The following is a 20,163-nucleotide window of genomic DNA, read 5'->3' on the forward strand; positions in this document are numbered from 1 at the left end:
GGTGACTATCCCATAGGCATGAAGATTTTTTTTTAAACCAAAAACAATATTTTCTTAGACTCACTCTAAGTCTTCTAGGCACTTAAAAATAGGTCGTGCCAAAGACAAAATATTGCATTAAGAACTTAATTATTTTTAAAGTTAATTGTAAAAGTATCAGAGTTTGTCCCTGTAGTGATTAGGTATGTAGATGTCATTATAAATTAATAATCGATAAGATTTTTTATCAAAAACGTCCGAGTATATTAAATACTAATCAAACCTTGCTTATCGGATAAGATATCATAAATACTTCAAATAAGTACTTGAACGGGTATTTGTCCTTCCGAATCAAAATAATAATAAAAGAAAATATGCAAGCTTGGGATTATTTTTTTGGGCGATGGGTTTGGAACCTGTCATTATTTGAATCTTAATTCTATCATTAAAGTATATACTATATAAGTATATACTATTCAAGACATGTTGACTCTGTCTACCTCGCAAGGGATATAGACTTGACTTTATGTATGTATGTAAAAATACGCAACAAAGTTTGTATTATTATGTAGTTGGCTATGTGCGTGTAGGTCAAGATAATCGTAAAAACTTTGGCAGTTAAAATATACAGTGACAATAAATACACTGTTTGAAATAAAATCGCAATAAAATAACCTGTTTTCGTTACATATTATTTAATGGTTAAAACATTAAATATTAGTACACTGATATATTATTAAATGCATCACATAACGATGTAGTGTCGTGGTCGTCTAATAAGTACGTGAAATTCTACAATGCTAAAACAACTATAAGACATATTACAGAAGCAAATATAATAATTGCATAAAACCTTTCAGAGTCATTTTTCAATCGATAGAAAATACTTATCCCTTCATAAAAGGGTTCAGTGAAAAGATTGATTTTCATTCAGAAGTATTAATTTTGGCGGCAATATAACTAACATCACTAGAAGCTTAAATTAAACTTTACATAAAATTATGGAAAGTACTTACTTTTAACAATCATTGCAATCATTAAATGATTTTTGACCACAAAGGTATTATATTAAAAAGATATAGTCGAATACATATTCGTTTTATACATATGTTTAGCACATTCAGAAATCTGAGATTATAACCTAGGTAATAGTGTCATAAGCAAGATAATTTTTATATTCCTAAAAGGCACTTCAATTTATTTTATACGTATAACTACTATTAGACACATATTAAGAAACATTACAATAGTAAGTGTGAAAAATGAACTAACATAATTTTTAGGAATATTTTTATATTACCTCATAAGGATAAAACATTGTAGTGAAAACACGATAAATATCAGAAAAAAGAAAGAATGTACAAAAATACAAAAATAGCCAAATAATTAAAACAACTTATCTATTTGAATTTTTTGTCTTATAATAACTTAAAAAAACTTACTTTCTTTTTAACAAAATAATAACAAAGCGTTTTAAATTTAACATTTCAATAGATATAGAATTTAAAATACTGAAACGATAACAAACTATCACAATAATCAAAAACCAGGAATATGTGATGTTCTCAAACAAGACCTCAGTAGCCATTCTAATTTAGGTTTTTTTGAATGTCACTTACAAATATGTATACATCTTGTTGCGATCTACCAATCTTCTTCCTCCTGGCTTTTAGTCCCGGTTGTGTCCTCCGGTCCGACCTCGGTGATTAGGCTACTACTGTCTAGTAAATTTAACAATATCTAATCGCACATATTCCTTGTGGTTTTTTCCTGCACTCAAAAAGTCCCTTGAAAAAGAATGTTAAGCGCACGAAGTACAACATTAAAATATAAGGCTGTTCAAAAAGTAATGATAAAAATTCAACAAATAAAAGAATATCACTTACTATTTACGGGGTTACCTCTGGATCATTTATATTATTACTTTTTGAATAAATCTCGATTTTTTTTAATCCTACTAAACTATTCACAACTAAATGAAAAGCAATTTAATTTTACATCGAAAATGATCTAAACCTCAAACATATCAATATGTTGTTAACACGACAAGCTAAATTGAGCGCTATAATCATTTGCCATAACGCTCAATTCAGCTTTATTAGGGTTCAATCTTTAATTTTATTCGTATGTAACTTTGTGAGAATTAATAATAAAATTATTTTGAACTAATAATATTAAAAACCAAATCATCGAATGCTTAGATAAAAATAAAATAGATATTTAAGTTCCTTGATAAATAAATTTCATTTTAATTGATCACCAAATACACAATTTTTTTGATCTAAACGAGTCCTGTAATAATTGTTTTCAATTATAAAGGCAACCTGAATAAGAATTTTACCCTGACGTAAATACAATAGAATGACGATGGTCTGTTCGGCGCAGTTGTCGGATTCTCGATTCTGAACCAGAAGGTGTCAGGTTCGATCCCTGGTAAGGTAGGGCCTTCCATCAGGAAAAAGAACTTTTATTAAATTGAGTCACCGGGATTATGGATGTATATCGTATATAAGTATTTTTTATAAAATATAGTTTCGTTTAATATCCCATAACGCAAGTCTCGAACTTACTTTGGGGCTATTTCAATCTGTATAATTTGTCTTGTTTACATTTATTTATTTAATGATACTTTTAATATTCTCAACAAATAAAACAAAGTGTATAGATTAAATCTTTACCTAAGCACGTGATAATTGTAAAGCATCTCTTGTACCAAATTAAGAATATGGGGTCCTCGGATTCACGTTGATCATTTCTGTAGTACTGAAACGGAAAAAAATGCATTTTTAGAAATTATTCCAGACAAAAATTTTAACTACTTTTACAGTGGCCATGTAGTTGGATTAGATTTACGAATCAGTGATGGACATCACATATAACCCGTTTCAATAAACCTCTAACTTGTGCACGCAATACTGCATGTAAAATAAAAACAACTTTTGTATGCTTTGTAATATTTTTTAATGTTCAAAAATGTTTTTAACTTAACAGTCACTTTTTTTGCTAACCTTACGATCTGTCACTTTAAGTACTCGATGCCGTTTTTCGTTCGATTTTTTATAAAAACGGATTATATGTATAACTTATGTTTTGCATGTATAATTTTGAAATTATGTATGGAATGGGACGTATGTAGTAAAAACATCCCATCCCATACACAATTTCAAATTACAAAATGTAATCTGAACAGTTACAAATTAAGACTACATCATATAGGTATATGTCGCAGTAAGAAAATGCTGTGAAATAACCACATCCCTAGGGATAAAATTATACCACGGCTTTATCTATCTTACTGCGACATCCTACTTATATTATAAATGCGAAAGTTTGTGAGTATGTCAGTATGGATGTTTGTTATTCTTTCTACGCAAAAACTACTTAATCGATTACAATGAAATTTGGTATGTAGGTAGCTGAAGACCCAGAATAACATATGGGCTACTTTTTAACCCGGAGTTCCCGCGGGATTGATAGGGTTTCCATGCGGACGAAGTCGCGGGCGGCCTCTAGTATACAATAATACTATTCAAATAACACTAGGTACACTCAAAAGATATTTAATGCCTACTCTTTTGCCAAAGAATACAAAAAATGGTAATGTTTCAGATATATCACAGCGACTTACGCACTCGTGTTTGTAGAAGGTTCTTCTTCAAGGAAATAGGAGGGGGTGGTACATGGAACGTATCTAGCGTCACAAATATTTTATAAGACCTATTAATACATCGGATGGAATATAATGCCTATCTGGTTAAAAAACATAAACTGGGTGATTTTAAAACGCCTTTTGGTGAAGAAATTTAATCAATTATTTATTAAAAAAAAAAAATATTACCTTGGGGTGAAAATACACTTATTGTATATAAGTAGGTATTTATGTTTGTAACGCGACAACTTTTGAATCGATGGTCTGATTTTGATGAAATTTAAAATGTATGTAGAATTTTTAAAGTTCGTAGGGCATCAAAATCGGTTAATACGTTTTTAAGATATTACAGTTTTGAAAACATTTAAGTGTTCGCGAGTTTTGAAGTCCGCGGCGAATGACTAGCATTACATCAATTTAAGGATAATTAAATAAAAAAGCCGTGTGGTTCCCGGCACTTCAGATTAAGACCATTCCATATTTTCCCCATAGATGTAGTAAAAGGAAACTGAGGAAAAAGCTAATAAAATTGGGTTTCTTCCTGTAGGCGATGGGCTAACAATCTGTTACTATTTGAATCTCAATTCCATCTTTCCATCTTAAGACAAACAACTGAATGTGGCCTTTCAGACTTTTCAAGACTTTTAGCTGTCTAACCCGCAAGAAACAAACATGATTATATGTAATGAATGAGATTCAAATAGGTTGATAGCTCATCGCAAGAATAAACCCAAGTTTATTAACCCATCCCTTAGGCGGTCTTTACTTCATCCATAGGATCCTATTTCCTCTAGTGCCGGTAACCACACGGCTCTTCGATATTTAAAAAATAAAGAAGTTTAATTACCTTTTAGAGCAGCGGACGTGTATGACCAGTAAGACGATGCCTAAAAGCAGGCACAGTGTTCCAACGACCACATAAGCGACGCCCAAGAAAGGATTCTTCCCGCCGAGAAGTGACGTAGTCGATATTATGAACGTCTTGCGACCATTGAAGTTGATCACGGTGTAGTCTGCAAAAGAGAAATGTTAAAGTTTGTTATATTATGTAACTCTAGACTGATATATCTAAGATTATCCCAAATAATATTATAAATGCGAAAGTAAGTTTATTTGTTTGTTACTTCTTCGTGCGTTATCTACTAAAGCAATGTTTTTGTAATTTTGCGTAATTAAGAGTCTGGAGAATAGACTACTAGAGGGTAGTTTTCATCCCGGTAAAAACTAAACTTCCCGTGGGATTTGCGAAAACCATGTATTCATTTGTAGGTGGTACAAAATAAGTCATACAAAAGAAAAAGAAATCATAAGCAACATGCTGTGTCCCGCCACTATGAATCTCAATTCCATTAAAAAAGCCATACAGCTGACTGTGGCCTTTCAGTCTTTTCAAGACTGTTGCATTCGTCACGCCCACAAGGGATATAAACGAGACTTTATAACATGCTTTGTCAAAAAATTAAAAATAGCAATATTATCATAAAGAGTTAAAGAATATGCCGTGTGGTTCCCGGCATCAATACAAAAAAGAGTAGGACCACTCCATCTCGTTCCCATGGATGTCGTAAAAGGCGACTAAGGGATAGGCTTATAAACTTGGGATTCTTCTTTTAGGCGATGGGCTAGCAACCCGTCACTATTTGAATCTCAATTCTATCATTAAGCCAAACAGCTGAACGTGGCCTATCAGTCTTTTCAAGACTGTTGGCTCTGTCTACCCCGTAAGGGATAAAGACGTGATCATATGTATGTATGTATGTATGTTAAAGAATACTGACTATAAGCAACTTGTAGCATGTAGTCGCCCTTGAGCAGCCCGTCGGAGAAGCCCGGCTTGCTGTGGTCCACGCGCCGGTACAGCTTGCGGAACGTCGGCAGCGCCGCCGTGCGCATCCATACGATTAAATCCTCGTTCTGATTTTAAAAAAAGATTTTTTTTTTTAAATTATGTAACTTAAGTGGAAGCAGAAAAGTGCGAACACGCCAGGATGAGGGAGACAAAAGTTTTAAAAATAAATGATTGCTGCAGTTTTGGCAACTTTAAAATAATTTAAAAAAATACAATATTTAGTCATTGTCTCATTACAGATTTTATTTGAGTAGAAAGTTGAGGTTATTTATAATTTCTTATATTTTTAACAAATGTTTTAAAAAGTTTAAAGAGTAGCAGTTAATTAAACTAAGAAAAGTTAATGTAATGTAGTTTTAGTTTGAATTGTATTTACCTGGAATCCATTGTTATTCGGATCTTCGAGGTCCAGTTCCCAAATGTTACGACGCCAGTTCAACGGCTTTGAAAAGTTTGCAAAAGCTGAAACATGCATAATATTAGTGAACAATTGAATATGTATGTATCGATCTAGTAACAGTTATATTTACTACTCAAAGTAGTTATCTGCTTTTGTGTTCAAAATCTACACCATTTGGTCTATATATTTGCCTTAAGACTTTGAGATCTTACAAAAGAGTTCAAAAATCAGTAAACTGGAATTGTATCAAATAGAATATAATTGATAGGAAAAACCAATAGCATTTTTAGAATTTTGGGAAGAACTACTACAAATGAACCAATTTCTCTAATTCTATATTGAAAAAATTAACTTTAACTTTAAAATTTTCCTTGACAAATAAAATGTGATACCTGTCTGAAGATCCCCTGGTGGGTTCCTGAACTTGATCTCCTTGTCAGAGCTCCAAGCAATGCCGGTACGGAAAATAGGCACTTGTTCCATTTTATTTTGCAAATATGCATACACAGTCAATGTATCTGTAAAGTGTCAAGTTCTTTTATTCATTTATTACACATAAATATACCAAATCGACGTCTCCTTCAGGGTAGACAGAGCCTGTTCTGCTGGGTGTCCTTATTATGGAATTTAGATTCTGTTAAGTGTCAATTCCTAATTCGGCCTCTGTGGCATAGTGGTAGTATGCTTGTCTGTGACACAGAAGGTTCCAGGTTTGGATCCCGGCCAAGGTATGTATGATGAGAAACAAACTTTTACTGAATGGCTTGGGTCTTGCCTATAATAAATTAGATTTATTCTATAAAATAGTACTGGTATTGTGGAGTTAGTATCTTGTAACACAAGTCTCGAAAATATAAATACTTGTTTATATTTCATTCAAATGTCTTGGGACAAGCTTTTGTCCCATATGTGGAAAATAAAAAGACATACCATTGAAAAGGGAATTGGCAATTGCACCACAGGGCGCCACAGGCTTGCTGTCCAAATAGGCAAATGGCACGCAGTCTGAAGATGGAGTCATGGACAGCCGACCCAGTAGTTGGTTGTCATCTCTGGGTAAAAATGTTAATAACAATTAGTTTCAAATGAAATCAATCTTATATTGCAAGTCAATAGCATGTTGGTTAGGATAAATGTCACCATAAAAAAAGTAACTTATGGTTTGCATAAAATAAAACCAAACTTAAGTTTTATAACTTGCAAAAGATTTTACATTACAGCAGATTATAAACTTTTTTTTAAATTTTTTATGGAATGAAAAAGTATACTTATGAAAAAATTAAAGTAAGTTGTTCTAAATACTCATAAGCATATAATTAAAACGGGCATTGAATCACACATACCTAGATTTCACGTATCTACGATGATTCTGATAATAGTTGCTAAGGCCGTAGTAAAAGAAGACATTACTTTGGAAATTGTCATCCAAAGTGAAATTGATTTGGCATTCACAAGGAGCCATGAAGTGCTGCTTGATGTACTCGGCGCATGTGATGTTTTCTCCCACTTTCATGCAATCTGTGTAATCAATAACTTTCTCTTTAACCTGGAAAAGATAATGATTTAAGTCAATATTCTGTTTGTCGTTCATCTTCTTAGGGTTGTGGTTACATTTTTCATTTTTGTGAATCAATTCACAAACGTTAACAAGACATTAGAGAGATCACTCTTACTATCGCTGCAGTTAATCTTGCGAAAAAGCGATGAGAATGTGATATTGAACCACATTGTTTATTGAATTGATAACATATCATATTTACCTCGTCTGAAAAATATAGGAGTCCAATGCCAACAGGAATGAAGGCGATCCCTATTACAAAGAATGTTGGCAAAACAGTCCCAGCCGTCAGTATCGGTTGCCATGCTGGTAACCGCTGCTGCTTAAATGCCGAATCTGGAAACGAATATTTTGCTATACTTTATGGATAGAGAAGCACCAATTTACTAAATGTTAAAGCTATTAAATCGATACGACAAGGTCGAGCACTTAAGGGTGTGTCATTGAGCTTACCAGCAGGACGCTTTGACTTTGTATTAGGATCTGATGTCTCACTAGAAGTAGCCATTCTAAAATAGCATCAAATTATGCGGTAAAAACACTTGCGTTAATACAATACAATAATTAATAAATCGACATCCACATCAAGAATATTTTTGTTGATTTCAGTCAGATTCTTCTGTTCTGACGATTCTGTCCTGCCTGTCAGTGTCAGAAAGCGACTTCACATCATAGAATGTCATTTTGACAGCTATTGACAGATTTGAAATATGTTTTTTTTTATTCTGTCGATGAAACCAACAGTTCCGTAATTACAAGTTTGAATGTAAGTACCATGTTGTTTGTGTTGCCGGTAATACATTTTTAATATTGTTTTCGTAGTTTTATGATCTATTACAGCATTGAATCAACATTAAAATTTGATGTTGTCCTAAATATCCCGAGATAGCAGTGAAGTAAAGCATCCACAGTGACCTTAAATGATGAATATTCTATAAAAAGGCAGGAAAACGACTAAAACTAAGCTATTGAAGAAGTTTGATTGCCACAATGAAGAAGAAAAAAAAAATGTTGGCAATTTCGACAGACTTGTCATTGTCAAACAAAAAAATCAAATGTCAAGTTGAACAGAGACATTTTGTTTGAAACAGATTTGTCCTTTTTTTCAGTGTTTGGTGTTGAGTGGTTAGTTCGAGGGTGTTGTAATTTTAAGATTTCATAAATTATAACAACTAACACTCACAATAGCATATAGCAGACCAAAGTGTCCTAACAAAATCCTATTAATTGGGTTCGTAAACCGCTTACCGGTTTGGATCAATTGTTTTAACTTTTTGATATTACATTCGTCATCGCCAACGATCATTCACATTCCATCCACTCCACAGCGAAAACAAGAAAAAGAAAATGTCCAGCGATACAGGCAAAAACGTAAGTACATATGTCGTATCTAATTATAAAGTAGTTCATACGAAAGCAATTCTGAGGAGACGAGGATATTTTCCCTTTTTTATAATACCATTCCATTAGTGAAGTAGATCTCGATACAGTTATCGGCGGATGTGTGTCACTGTTTGTGCATGCACGGAATATTTCATATGTACCTACTTACAAAACAACATACCTACATATTTAATGAAAGAAATTTGCAAACAGGCTAGGCTTCTACTTTGTATTATTGCCATAGGCAGGCAGATTCCATGTTCTTGAAGTTGTTTGCTACTGTAATTTGTATATGTATTGGAACAGATATCCTATTCCTTATTATTTACTTCCTGTTATGGAATAGTAAAACTTTTATTCTTAAAACAAATTTCTATGGAAACTAAACATACATATTTTTTTACCATTTTGCCATGATTTTTATTTAGACTGTCTGTTTTTTTTTTGGGATTATTGAAATTCCTTTGAGTGCATACAAAGTTCCAGGAAAAAAATCTTGTGTTAAATGGAAATAAACTCTCCTGTAGTGGGAATAATTTAAAAAAATAATGATCTTGTCCCTGGTTTCTTTTCATAAACAACTAAGTGGCTCACTTATCTGTTACTTCAAAGAATGCTGTTTGCTAGGTACACACAAAACAAATGACCTGCTTATCACTAGTAATTATGCAGCTGCTTTCAATTTACTGACTCCTACATGAGTAGTACCTAATAGTAAAGGAAGTTTAAATATTTTAGATTTAATTACATGAATGTTTAGTATATTTTCTAGGAAAAACAAACTTTTTTGATATTTATCATTTTTGTTTTGTTTGTTTTTAAGTTTTTATTATACCTATTTCAGAAAATATCATAATTTCAATAGAAGAATAGAATATATTTGTAATATCAGATATTTGTTATTCAATAAATATGAAACCTCTAATATTTTTTGATAATAATGTTTTTTTAGTTCTCAAACTTGGAGACTCCAGGCTATGTGGGGTTTGCCAACCTGCCAAACCAGGTGCACCGCAAGTCGGTCAAAAAAGGATTCGAGTTCACTCTGATGGTGGTGGGGGAGAGTGGACTGGGAAAATCAACTCTGGTCAACTCTCTATTTCTTACTGATCTCTATCCAGAACGAGTCATTCCGGATGCTACAGGTAAGTAAACCAATATAGAGTCTTTCTCACAACTTTTTTTTTTTCTATGAACACCATCAAATACTCGACAATTTGCATTGAAAAATAATAAAAAATAAATCTTTGAGACTAATGTATGACATATAAGTTTGGTATATTGCATATCTATTGTACTATTGTTTTTTTGAAAACTAATGGGCTTTACTCTTAAAACACTCACTCTAATCATTTTGCATTTTCTGTTATGATATTTCAGTTTTACTAACAAACAAAAAATAATATGACAAAAATATGGCATGAGTTTTTATATTGTCAAGTTTACTCTAGGATGACTTAAGCTTCTCCATTCCAACTTTAACTTTGTTTCTTATTATCAGAAAAAACAAACCAAACTGTGAAGCTCGACGCCTCCACGGTGGAAATTGAAGAGCGCGGCGTCAAACTTCGCCTGACTGTGGTCGATACTCCTGGCTATGGGGATGCCATAGACAACACTGACTGCTTCCGAGTGAGAACCACTTTTTTACAATTAGGTTTATTAGCTGTCTGAAGCTGGATTTGATTATTGTGATAACAACTTTGGCTTCATCGATTTTTGTTAGTTAGGTTTTTGAAAAAAAAAAAAAAATTGCTTTTAACATGTATAAAAAAAGAAATTGAAAGATTAGGCCGTGAGTTCCATATCCAAATATCTATTGAGCATTATGCTTAGTTTGTATAACTTTTCATTCAAATTTTCTTTATGTCATTATCCTATCCTTATATTATACAATGGATTTCGATGAGATCAATACCAAATTTTTTTTACATAAACTTTTGGGTTAAGTTTTCTGCTATAGTTAGTGAGTGTCTTGACCATAAGTTGTTAAACTTTATTTGGTATGCTTCAGTCTATAATCCAGTACATCGACGAGCAGTTCGAACGGTTCCTCCGCGACGAGAGCGGCCTCAACCGGCGGAACATCGTCGACAATCGCATCCATTGCTGTTTTTACTTCATATCGCCTTTTGGACATGGGTAATTTCTTATTCTATTATTACAAACTAGCTCTCGCATGCGGCTATGCTCCTGGGACATTTTCAGAAAAAAAAAACCAAACCTATGATAATGCTGAAGGTTTTAGGAGCATACAGTAATTGTAGAACAAAGGTGCTACTTATTTCAATAGGAATCGCTTCCAGTAGACCCATGAGAGTAGAGATGAATATTGGAGCAGTATGGCGTGTGCATAAATATGGTAGGCAATGGAAAAAATCTTTTCAAAGAATGTATCACCTTTAACTGAACAGCCTAATCTCGAATCGAAAAGCTTAGGTAGATATAAATACCACTATAAACAGAATGATTAAAAAAAACAATGTAGGTACAAGAGGTATGAAATATTTGGAGCTTTTATGACATATCAATGTATCCTTTCAATGCCAATTGTTGAGGTTTTGATATTGTTTATAATGAAAATATTTGAATGCCATTACGTACCTAAAGTCTTATAAATTTTAAGCAAATTTCTTATGCTAACTGCGCTCTGTTAGGAATTTTGGCATAAAAAGTACCATGCGTGTTATTCGGTAATGATCAGTGATACCATGGCCACATTTAACTGGATTTAATGCAGAAACAAGAAAGAACCCGAAGCATAGTAGCGGAGAGTGCAACTGAAAACACGCTAAGATAAAAGGATAGGATGCCACACTCGAATTTTTTGAACCCTTTCTAGTAAATGAGTTAGGCTAGCTGTCCATTGATGCAATGCAGGGTAGTTGAGTGAAGGAGTCCGGCAATGTTTACCAATAGGGTTGCTGAGCGGAGATATTTTATGAAATCCTACTGTTCAATCTTGTCCTGTCAATGAAATAATTCCGATTTTGATATTACCTCTGACATGCCTTTTACACAGATTGAAGCCACTTGACATAGAGTTCATGAAACAACTCCACAACAAAGTGAACATTGTCCCCGTTATCGCGAAGGCTGACTGCTTGACCAAGAAGGAGGTGCAGCGGCTCAAGACCAGGGTAAATATCTGTTTTTTAACTTAATTTAGGACCTTTGAAATATGTGGGTTAGCTATGCTTTGATTTCGTCAAGATGTAAAGAGGCGTATTAGTTAACGGTTTTTAACCCATTTCATTGATCTAATGACGGCTTCCGGGGCGCAGCGGTAGTGCCATTGTCTGTAACATCGGTGGTCCGGCCAGGGTATGATGAGAAACGAACATTTTCTGAATTGGGATGTTTATCTTTATAAGTATTTATTATAAAATATAGTATTGTGAAAAATGTTACACTTTCTATTTATATTTTTCATAGTTGGTAACAATACTAATATAATCCCGAACGCTCAATTCAAAAGGGGAGCTTGCAAATCAGTTCAATCCTACTATACTATTATAAAGGCGAAAGTTTGTATGGATGTATGGATGTTTGTTACTCTTTCACGCAAAAACTACTGAACCGATTACCATGAAATTTGGTATGTAGGTAGCTGAAGACCCAGAATAACACATAGGCTACTTTTTATCCCAGAGTTCCCGCGGGATTGATAGGGTTTCCATGCGGACGAAGTCGCGGGCGGCCTTACAAACAAACATTATCATTATTTCAGTTATATCAGTTCCTTTATTGTTTGCCGGTTGACTGGAAGACATCCCTTCATGGGATAAATCCGCCATTGCAAGTGATTTGTTTCTTTTATAACTATGTACTAATTTCTTGTACTATTATAAAGGCGAAAGTTTGTATGGATGTATGGATGTTTGTTACTCTTTCACGCAAAAACTACTGAACCGATTACCATGAAATTTGGTATGTAGGTAGCTGAAGACCCAGAATAACACATAGGCTACTTTTTATCCCAGAGTTCCCGCGGGATTGATAGGGTTTCCATGCGGACGAAGTCGCGGGCGGCCTCTAGTTATTTATATTTATATTTTTTGTTTATCACACTGTCTCACATGACATTATAATATATTTGTTTCAGGTTATGGAAGAAATTGAGAGGGAAGGCATCAAGATATACCCGCTGCCGGATTGCGACAGCGACGAGGATGAGGATTACAAGGAACAGGTACCTCTTGATAATGGTTTATGAATTTTAGTATTGGTAATTTCTATCCAACTTTATTGGGGATGGCTAATAAACTTCGGATTCCTCTTGTAGGTGATGGGCTAGCAACCTGTCCCAATTTGATCTCAATTCTATTATTAAGCCATACAGCTGAACCTGGCCTTTCAGTCTTTTGAAAACTGTATGCTCTGTCCACCCTGCAAGGGATACAGACGTGATTATATTGTATGTATGAATAATAAATATCATACTTCCAAAATTTCCTATAACTATTTGAAGCTCAATGCCATCATTAAGCCACAACCCTGAATGTGGCCTTTTGGACTTTTCAAGACTGTTAGCCCTGTCTTCCCAGCACGGGATATAGATGTGATTATATGTTTATATTTACGATTATAGTTGCGTCATGTTTTGCGAATAGAGTATCAAATGGCCATCAAAATGTTCACTAACCTTCGGATTTCCTAAGTTTGCTTATATTAATTTTCTCGGCGCAAGTGACCCTATATTTTTTTTAAAACAGGTGCGTCAGCTGAAAGCGGCCGTGCCGTTCGCGGTGTGCGGCGCGGGCCAGCAGCTGGAGGTGCGCGGGCGGCGCGTGCGCGGCCGCCTGTACCCCTGGGGCGTGGTGGAGGTGGAGAACCCCGACCACTGCGACTTCATCAAGCTGCGGACCATGCTCATGTGAGCTTACTCAATTATTTTACCACTGTACTGTGGTATTTTAGGGGAGTCTATTGCAAGATATAGGCCAAAAGTTTCGATGAGAACGGAGATGCCGTGCCGTGTGGTTCCCGGCACCATTACAAAGAAAGAATAGGACCACTCCATATCTTTCCCACGGATGTCGTAAAAGGCTACTAAAGGATAGGCTTATAAACTTGGGATTCCTCTTTTAGGCGATGGGCTAGCAACCTGTCACTATTTGAATCTCAATTCTATCACTAAGCCAAACAGCTGAGCGTGGCCTATAGGGCTAATAGACGTGATCATATGTATGTATGTATGAGAACGGAGATAGGAAACATGTCATGCAGGTTGTCATAGGACTATCTTTCCCGGAGAAGCAGAGACTTTATTTTTCCGCTTGCCATAATCTATGCATAGTTCTTTTGCTTCATCTACATTCATAAATATCTTCTCTCGGTCTCGGATACTTAAGACCTGACCTTTTGTCAGGACGTCCTGTAATACTTGGCAGCCATTCTAGAACCTTTCCGGGCATCAACCATTATTTCTACTTGCTATGGGTAATGTCACACACTTTTGTTCTGTGAATTTTTCTTTTTGACGAGAAAAACGCTAATATAGAATAGATTAACAAGCTCTATCTGTTGGCAGTTTAAGCAAACTCTCCTTTTGAATTGAGCGTTCGGGATTATATTAGTATTGTTACCAACTATGAAAAATAAGTCTTTTATTTTTTCAGCACCCACATGCAGGACCTGCAGGAGGTGACTCAGGAAGTGCACTACGAGAACTACCGCTCCGAGAGACTCGCGAGACAGGGACAGGTGCCGAAGCGACACACGTGAGTAATTGTGCAACTTTTTACGAAGAAAACATACATTTAGTCACGTCTATATCCCTTGCAAGGTAGACAGTGCTGCTGGCTCTTGAAAGGACTGATAGACCCATTCAGCTAAATGGCTTTATGATTTTAGTATGACAGGTTGCTAGTCCATTACCTACAAGAGGAATCCCAAGCTAATATGCCTATCCGTTTTTGACTTTAACGACATCCAAGGAAAAGATATGGAAGAAAAAGTACAAAAAAATGTACTTACCACATCTTTTTTGTACTTTAAAAAACACTTAAGCTCTAATGTTGATTGATAGGTCTAATCTCACTTGATTCCACAATTTTGAAACCGTTCTAATCTTGAATAGACCGAAAACTCGTGAACCAAAGGCAAAAACAATTCGGCGGTGTTTTCGCTAAACAAAGTTATTAGTTAAACGCTATTTCAGCCGGTTATTATTCGTTTTTAAGTTATAATTGAGCCTTTTTTAATAAAAATCTGATTCAAAGGTAGATTTATAATTAGTATCTGGCCACCACTGTACAAAAAATGATTTAAAACATAAGTAATGTATACCTACATGTATTTGTTGCAAAAAAATACTTTTTCTATTTTAAAGTTCTACCGAGAGTGGTTTGAGCGAGACCGACTCCAACGGGCACACAAATGGTTCCACTGAAGACGCGGGCGAACGGGAACGGGCGTTACGCGAGAAGGTAAGATCTTATTAATTTGCCCTTTAAATAATGTATTATTTTTAAATAAGACAACTCTTTGTCAGTTTGATGTGTCTGTCAGTCTGTGATAAACAGATTATTATAACTTTTTTGAATGGTGTATGAATGAACCTGGAATATTCTTATATTTGGAAGGATAACATATTTTGTCACGGCTCCCTCTATATGGGTATCAAATAAAAGGACTTGAAAACTATGCCATTATGAAAAAAAAAAAAAAATTCATTTCTGTTCTTTTGTTTCCCAGGAAGCGGAATTGCGTCGTATGCAAGAAATGTTGGAGCAGATGCAGCGACAGATGCAGCTGCAGGCCGCCAGCACTACAACCGCATAGTGCACCATCGACGCACAGGTAGCTTTATATTATAACTAATTATTCATAATTTATCCTTTTGTCGCCTCCTACGACATCCATGGGAAAGATATGGACTTATTCTTTTTTAAAGTGCTTGAAACCACACTATTAAAAGGCGACTAAGGGGTAGGCTTATATACTTGGGATTCTTCTTTAAGGCGATACGCTAGCAACCTGTCACTATTTGAATCTCAAATCTTAAAGCCAAATAGCTGAAGGTGGCCTATCAGAGTCTTTACAAGACTGTTGGCTCTGTCTACCCCGCAAGGGATATCTTCTTCTTATGCGTTACACTCTTGTCAGAGTGGTCGTGGTTGTACAGAAGGGTAAGTGGCTCGCTTTACAATCCTTCGCCACTCGTCGCGCATCGCTGCCTTTCTGGAGCATTCACACAGAGGGTCACCTAGTGCTGATTTTATTTGATCTGTCCACCTCATGGGGGACCTGCCTCGAGGTCGAGTACCCTCAACTCGCCCCTGCACCACCAGTCAGTGCAAGGGATATAGATGTGATTATATGTATGTATGTATGTATGAAACCACATTGACGGCTGAACGTGGCCTTTCAGTCTTTTCAAGACTGTTCACTCTGTTTACCGCGCAAGGGATATAGACTATAACTCTGTGTATGTGTGGTTCTTATTCATTTTATTTTAGGTAGTAATCAGAACAAAAATAAATGATGGCATGGTATGGAATGGTATTTCTAAGTATTAAGAAATATATTTTTCGATCCAGTGTGGATCCAGTGCGACGCTGCAACTTGCCGTCGTCAACTCGATACTGCGCGTCATCCCCTACTGCGTTACTTCCAATTGATCCACTCACCAACCGCACTGTACGAGCAATGTACGAGTATGTATTATTATATAGATAACTGATCGTGCCCAGTTTCAAATAAACAAATTTCGAATGTGTGGGTAGTTGTAAATGCCAAAAATTGTGGGAAGATTTGAATGTTGAAATACGATGGTAATGATTTTATTACTTGGGTTAGGTCAAATGTTGAAATAAAAAGAAATTGTGGAATGATATTGTCCAAAAATTATTTAACAGACAAATCTGATAGGATAAGGGAACTGGGCGTATCAGAAATATTAGTATCAGTATGTTAGTGTAACATTCGTAATAATTATATCATTTATATGACACCTACGTAAGGCATTATGTACAGGGCGATGATGAGGAAACACATAAATTATTATAAATAAATTTTCCGCTTTGAGAAATATGCGATTTATTATAAGAAATCCAAATCGGCCTATGATTTCAGGAATTTATCTACGAACTTTTTGTGAACATAAATCCAGCTTAAGTAGTGTAACGATGAGTTGTATTGAGTGCCTTGTTTCAAATATTTTCGTCCTCTTAACTTCTATAGATGTACCTTATCTTTCGCCCGTACGATATGAACGATTTTCACCAGCACGGATTTAATTGTAAGGATTTGGTTATGAAAATTGTATACTTGAAGTGGATATGAATTTGGATTACCAAATTCGCCTCATGATTAGACTGACTTTCGAAGTTTAGAATTTAGTAAGAATAAGCCACACTGAAAAAGAACAAATAAGTTAGGAACCTCGTAGTCGCCCTTGGCCTAAGGTACCTTCTCCCCTGTATGTATACACTGTATTACTGGACAGTATTACCATTTTTATAAGTAGCATCGGCAATATTCGGCGGCGCAGAATAGCGCATCCTACCGCCGAATAAAACAGACTGAAAACTCAATATAATAACGACCTTATTTATTATTAGTACCTAACTAATTTAAAATCCGAAAACAAAATGTGTCTCGTTCGTCCTGCTATCATTTTCATAAAATTCAAATGATGGCGCTCGGATAGGCTCAAATATCTAAGTATATAATTTGAGCTTTGATTTTAAGATTGAGTGAATTATATAATTTTGTACGAACAAGAATTTAACTTTTGCCGATGTACATTACATACATATAATCACGTCTATATCTCTTGCGGGGTAGACAGAGCCAACAGTCTTGAAAAGACTGAAAGGCCACATTCAGCAGTTTGTCTTACATCGGTACATTATGTACAATACATCGGTGTAAATTATAAAAATGGTAAAATTATTATACACAGATTAAATTTGTTTACTAATTACAATGCGATCCGTGCTTTGGTAGAAATCAGACTAGTAACTACTTGACATTATCTCTATGACGAAATATTTCCTATATGAATAGTCTTAAGATGCAATATTATATTAGCTGTAGTTTAATGTTCCTGCAGTCTTAGATATATTTCTGTAGTAAATGAATGATGTAATAAATGGATGCAAGTAAATGTGATGGATCAGAGCTGTTTACCATTTTTGATAAAAATAAACGTGGTATGAAACGCGCAATTAATACGAAGAATTTTACTTCTTTTGATTCAGTAAACATTAATATTTATTGTGAGTCGAATTCGTCTAGACATAAAATATTCTGACTTTAGTGCCATTTATTGAAATCTGTGCTGTAACTCTTTAAAATATTTCTATTTGAGCCACAGTTGCTCCTTTAACTATAATTATGGCAAATCTCATAGATTTAAGTTTAAAATATGGTTTGGTCAGTATGGTTGTAGATCCCATCTGACTGACATTGCACCTTGTCATTGACCAGTGACATCGGTTTATTTGTCCTTGATTTTTTTTTCTTAAACGCTCATCTCATTCGAATATGAAGGTACATTGAAGTAACGCAGTTGAGTCTCGAATTGCTTCATTATATAATACCTTCAATGTGTATTATATAATATGATGAAGGAATTCGAGACTTATGATGCATTAACAGCACGAATAATTTAAATAATAATAAAGAATTGCAAAAATACAGCACAACAAGATGTAATATTACACCATTGTGTCTTTGTTTTTCATTTATTGCCTCATAAAATTTTCATTTACCAATTTTACCATTATAATCTATGTATGTCATTATAGTATTTATAATTTTAAGATATTAATCTCTTGAAATGGTATTATTTTAAATGACTGATTGCGTTTTCCATGAATTAAGATTTTTTATTATTATTTTTTACAAGTATTTAATCGTATGTGTCGTGTATCGATCTTAATTGGATATGGTTAACTTTGGAAGGCTGATATTTTTGGGCTGGAGTTATAAGGAATTATAGCGTAGATTTTAGATTGGGACAAGTTGACCGAAGCAATGTAAGTGTAACACTTTCTATATTATGTCGCAAAGCTAATCTTAATATATAAAGCAAATGCTTGTCTGAAGATTTAAAGTTCGACAAGACTAGGTGAGTATCTCATATATATATGTATGTGATACTATAACTGTTTACTGGAGATTATTTTTAATGACACATATTGTTAATAGTAAGTGTTACCCTTTCATATCATACGATGAGTAACCTTATACACACGAACTTGCTTTCTCTTTTACCTTTGAGTGTTGTATCTTATATCTTTTTATTTCATACTTGCGCGATCAAAAAAATCGTGCAAATGAGACCTAAAGATCTTTTATGTCATGTATAAGGTACGCTTGTCTCGTTTGACTAGATCTATTCAAATAATCGAATATTCCATATTGGTGCATTTATTTTATTGTAGTCAAGATGTGGAATCCTAGTGTTTTCTTATATTCTATGCTTTTGCCTGTTGCCCGCATAAATTTTACAATGAATAGATTTTCTTAAAACGAAAGTAAAGGGAACATGTCTCATTTTAAAATTTGATTGTGCAATTAAGCGTAGAATTAAAAGATTGGTGCCAAAGCTACATTGATTTTTAGGACAGTTCTTAAATTAATGAATAATTTCCTGGCATATCTACGAGTAGATGATATAAATGTACTCTCTAGGTCGTAATATGTAACCACTATATTTTTATAATAAATAAATATAACTATTATTTTGTTTGTTTTTCCTAATAGAAGCTACGGCTTTCCCTCATTGTTTAAAGTATAAAAGGAGAATATGAGACTATGCGTCTTAATTGGGCTAAAATTTAAATACGGCCTACGTGGCTGCGCGTGTCGTACGCGACGTCTACTATGCAATAATATGTATTGTATGTACGACTATTGTGAGCTTAGCGATAGGTTTTGTATGAACTAAAATGAGGGAGGCCTATCCATTGAAAGTTAAATCTCTGTTTTGTACATAGATTAAGCCTTAAGGTTTTGTTCATACTAATATAAAAAGAAAAGAATTGTATTTTTGTTTTTGACGAATAAACTCAAAAACTACTAGACCAATTTTGACAAAATTTGGCACAGAGATTGAATAGACCTGTAATGATAGTAACATATTTAACTTTTTAAATAGGAAATTACAACGAGCTACAGATAACAGCTAGTATAATAGCTAATAAAGAAATAGAGTCACTCCTCCTTGTGCTATACATACCTATGAATAATAAACTTTCTATCTCACAGACATGTAATACTTTGTAAATCTGTGATACTTAGATGTTCCGTGTCCGCTCAAAGAATCGCTTCTCGTGCTCAATATGCGCGAGCGTGCGAGTGCGATTTGTTGCTCTGTCTTCCATGAACGT

The 20,163-nt window shown here is 34.5% G+C and overlaps 2 protein-coding genes across 3 annotated transcripts; one reads left to right on the forward strand and one right to left on the reverse strand.

The window, feature by feature from the left end:
• Positions 1 to 657: 657 nt before the first annotated feature.
• On the reverse strand, positions 658 to 8,082 carry LOC106129974 (cell cycle control protein 50A). 2 transcript variants are annotated; one of them, XM_060950539.1, is made up of 10 exons: positions 7,889 to 8,082; positions 7,638 to 7,771; positions 7,221 to 7,423; positions 6,808 to 6,929; positions 6,270 to 6,395; positions 5,854 to 5,939; positions 5,407 to 5,542; positions 4,476 to 4,641; positions 2,658 to 2,742; positions 658 to 2,424 (listed from the first exon to the last, which is right to left on the reverse strand). In XM_060950539.1, exons 1-9 carry the CDS (start codon positions 7,941 to 7,943, stop codon positions 2,697 to 2,699), a joined length of 1,074 nt encoding a protein of 357 aa, XP_060806522.1. In that variant the 5' UTR covers positions 7,944 to 8,082; the 3' UTR covers positions 658 to 2,424; positions 2,658 to 2,696. The 2 variants fall into 2 exon arrangements, with proteins under 2 accessions (XP_060806522.1, XP_013184159.1); XM_013328705.2 differs by having other exon boundaries at positions 658 to 2,742.
• A 1-nt stretch (position 8,083) lies between these two features.
• LOC106129973 (septin-1) lies at positions 8,084 to 19,513 on the forward strand. The gene is made up of 11 exons (XM_013328704.2): positions 8,084 to 8,806; positions 9,771 to 9,963; positions 10,320 to 10,450; positions 10,833 to 10,960; positions 11,841 to 11,958; positions 12,924 to 13,010; positions 13,534 to 13,694; positions 14,440 to 14,541; positions 15,153 to 15,249; positions 15,518 to 15,622; positions 16,363 to 19,513. Exons 1-10 carry the CDS (start codon positions 8,783 to 8,785, stop codon positions 15,602 to 15,604), a joined length of 1,128 nt encoding a protein of 375 aa, XP_013184158.1. The 5' UTR covers positions 8,084 to 8,782; the 3' UTR covers positions 15,605 to 15,622; positions 16,363 to 19,513.
• Positions 19,514 to 20,163: the final 650 nt, after the last annotated feature.

Source organism: Amyelois transitella, chromosome 22, assembly GCF_032362555.1.
Source record: "Amyelois transitella isolate CPQ chromosome 22, ilAmyTran1.1, whole genome shotgun sequence".
NCBI classification, from domain to species: domain Eukaryota; kingdom Metazoa; phylum Arthropoda; class Insecta; order Lepidoptera; family Pyralidae; genus Amyelois; species Amyelois transitella.